The sequence below is a fragment of the Montipora foliosa genome, chromosome 2 (assembly GCF_036669935.1).
Source record: "Montipora foliosa isolate CH-2021 chromosome 2, ASM3666993v2, whole genome shotgun sequence".
Lineage (NCBI taxonomy): Eukaryota > Metazoa > Cnidaria > Anthozoa > Scleractinia > Acroporidae > Montipora > Montipora foliosa.
The window spans coordinates 7,045,374-7,047,873 of NC_090870.1; the positions used below are offsets into that span (position 1 = coordinate 7,045,374).

Here is a 2,500-nt window from a genome sequence, read left to right on the forward strand (position 1 = left end):
ACATCAAGAGAATAGATGCGGAAAACTACATCTGCGAAGAGGAAAATGAAATCTCGTATTCTGAATATCAATTAATTGATTCCTGTCTTGGGATTTTGCATAACATCTCACGGAGGCTTAGGAACCGCCAGCTGTTTGCAAACAGTGAGCAAACTTTGCTTCACTTCGCCAAGAAGAAGATAAAAGCAATTGCAGCCGCGTCTCTGCTAACTTTAGCGTATTTAGTCGATGAAGACACAAATGATCTCATTTTGGCGGACGAGAACTTGCTCGGCTTTATAATAACATTACTAGATGAAGCATGGCAGTCGGAAAATCGCCAATCAAATGATGGATATTCTGCAAAGGAGCTCGCAGAAGGCATCAGCCATATCGCCATCAACGACAAAAACAAGAAAATCCTAGGAAAGAAAGGAGTCACGAGTATTTTAATTTCAGTGATCAAAACGTCCAGCGAGGATGAGGAAAAAGCAAGTGCTACAAGAGCGCTGTGGATGTTATCCTTTGATGACAATAATAAAGAGGCTATACGTCAGGAGAACGGAGCCATGGAGCTCTTACGCCAACTACAGCAGAGTAAGGACACACACTTGCAAAAGGCTGCTGCAGGTGCATTGTGGGAGCTTGAAGGGAAGACAGCCAGACATGCGCAGAGGATCGAATCGACAGGGAATCACGTAATGATAAGCTATCAATGGGATTCCCAGGAAGTGCTCGTAGACGTGAAAAACAGGCTACAAGCAAATGGATATAGAGTGTGGATGGATCTGGAGCAGATGGGAGGTTCAACTCTGGAGGCCATGGCTAAAGCTGTCGAGAATGCTTCCGTCGTTCTTATCTGTGTATCACAGCAATACAAGGAAAGTCCTAATTGTCGTTCAGAAGCCGAGTACGCATATCAATTGAGAAAAGATATCATTCCTTTGATGATGCAACACAGCTACCGAGGAGACGGCTGGCTGGGATTGCTCGTGGGAACAAAGTTGTGGTTTGACTTTCAGAGTAAAAACGTTGTAGCATCAGGTATAGCAAAGCTAATTAGAGAGCTGAGGGGGAGAGGCAAAGATGTTGATGCGAAAGATGGACTAGCAGATCCAGTAGTCCGAGCAGTTGAAGGAAATTTCGTTTCCGCTGCACCCCCAGACCCTGGATTGTCGACCTGGACAAATAAAGAGGTGGGACAATGGTTCAAAGAAATCGGACTAGAAAAGGTTTGCCAAGAGGATATTTCAGAAATGACTGGCCAGACACTGATAGATCTACAAGAGCTCCGTGGAGAATGCCCTGATTACTTCTATAAATGCGTCGAGCGAAGTCTCAAACTGACAGACATGCTTGACATGCTAAAGTTCAGAAGAGAGCTCAGCATACTATTCAAAAAATAAATCCAGCTTCACCACGTTTAAAACCTAGTATACACCCTTTTAATTAGTCTAATATATGCCGTTTTCCTCTAATGAAGTTGTGCTTTCAAATCAGTTTTATTCAGAAATGTACAAAGGCTTCCAACAAGAAAAAAAAATTGGAAAAGTTCTAGGCCGTTGTATATTTCTGAATAAAATTTGAAAGCATGAGTTCGACGTCATTAGCGGAAAACGGCATATATACTTATTATAAAAAGGGTGTAGACCAAAAACATATCATAGCTTTACTTTGGCGGCAGCTCGCGCCATATTTCTCGTTACCCTCCTTAGCAGAAGTTTCCGTGACTGCCCTCTCTTGGGGCGAGAAGTAAAGAAACAAACCTCGTTCTCAGGACGTGGACTCTGGCCAATTCCAATATTTAAGGGCCATTTTTGTAACCGTTGACAATCTCTGTTGATTCAAATTTCTGAGTCTGCGTATACGAGCCGGAAGTCCGTGATTTGCTGACTTCCTGCCTTGGAAGTGGCCAGAGTCCGTTTTGTTGTTGCTGACCAAAAGAAAAGGGGACGAGATTATAAATATATAGTATCTCCTAGTATCTCCACGCGCGACGTGATGTCAATGCAACGTCACTTCCACTCTTCCGGTGATTGGCAGACTGGTGAACGCTGGTTTTAAACCAGTTATTCGTGCAAAGTTCTGGAGGGCATCGAGGAGATCCGTACAGAGGTTTTTTTTTTTTCTTTTTCGCACGAGAGAGATTTCTTACAGATAACCACGAGTAAATTAGTTAAGAATGTTATTGTGGCATGGTTGGGCTTCCCAGCACAGTCACAAATGAGGCTATTTTTAGAATACCCGTTCCCGCGAAAATCAGTTGTCATGTCCCTGAAAAAAACATAACAGAAGCAATCACGCGTTTCATGGCCTTTTCTGATTGGTTAAAATTGGCGGCCCTTTGTTTGTTTCGCGCACAAAGTGTATCTAAAAATAAATCCATTTGTGACTGTGTTGGAGCAAGGCCGCAAAGTGATAGAGCCGAACACTCTTATGTAGTTCACTCTTGAGATAACTTTACCGACAAGTGATTTCCGTTTTGTAATCATATTCTTTTTATTTCTAAGACCTTCATGTT

The 2,500-nt window shown here is 42.7% G+C and overlaps 1 protein-coding gene across 1 annotated transcript in view; it reads left to right on the top strand.

Annotated features, from left to right (window-relative positions):
• LOC137992271 (uncharacterized) overlaps positions 1 to 2,500 on the top strand; it is an 8,886-nt gene that overhangs the window by 847 nt on the left and 5,539 nt on the right. The window contains exon 1 of the mRNA XM_068837510.1: positions 1 to 2,500. This exon is cut by the window's left edge and continues 847 nt beyond it; it is cut by the window's right edge and continues 5,539 nt beyond it. Within this exon, the coding sequence (XP_068693611.1) occupies positions 1 to 1,385 (1,385 nt within the window). The 3' untranslated portion in view covers positions 1,386 to 2,500.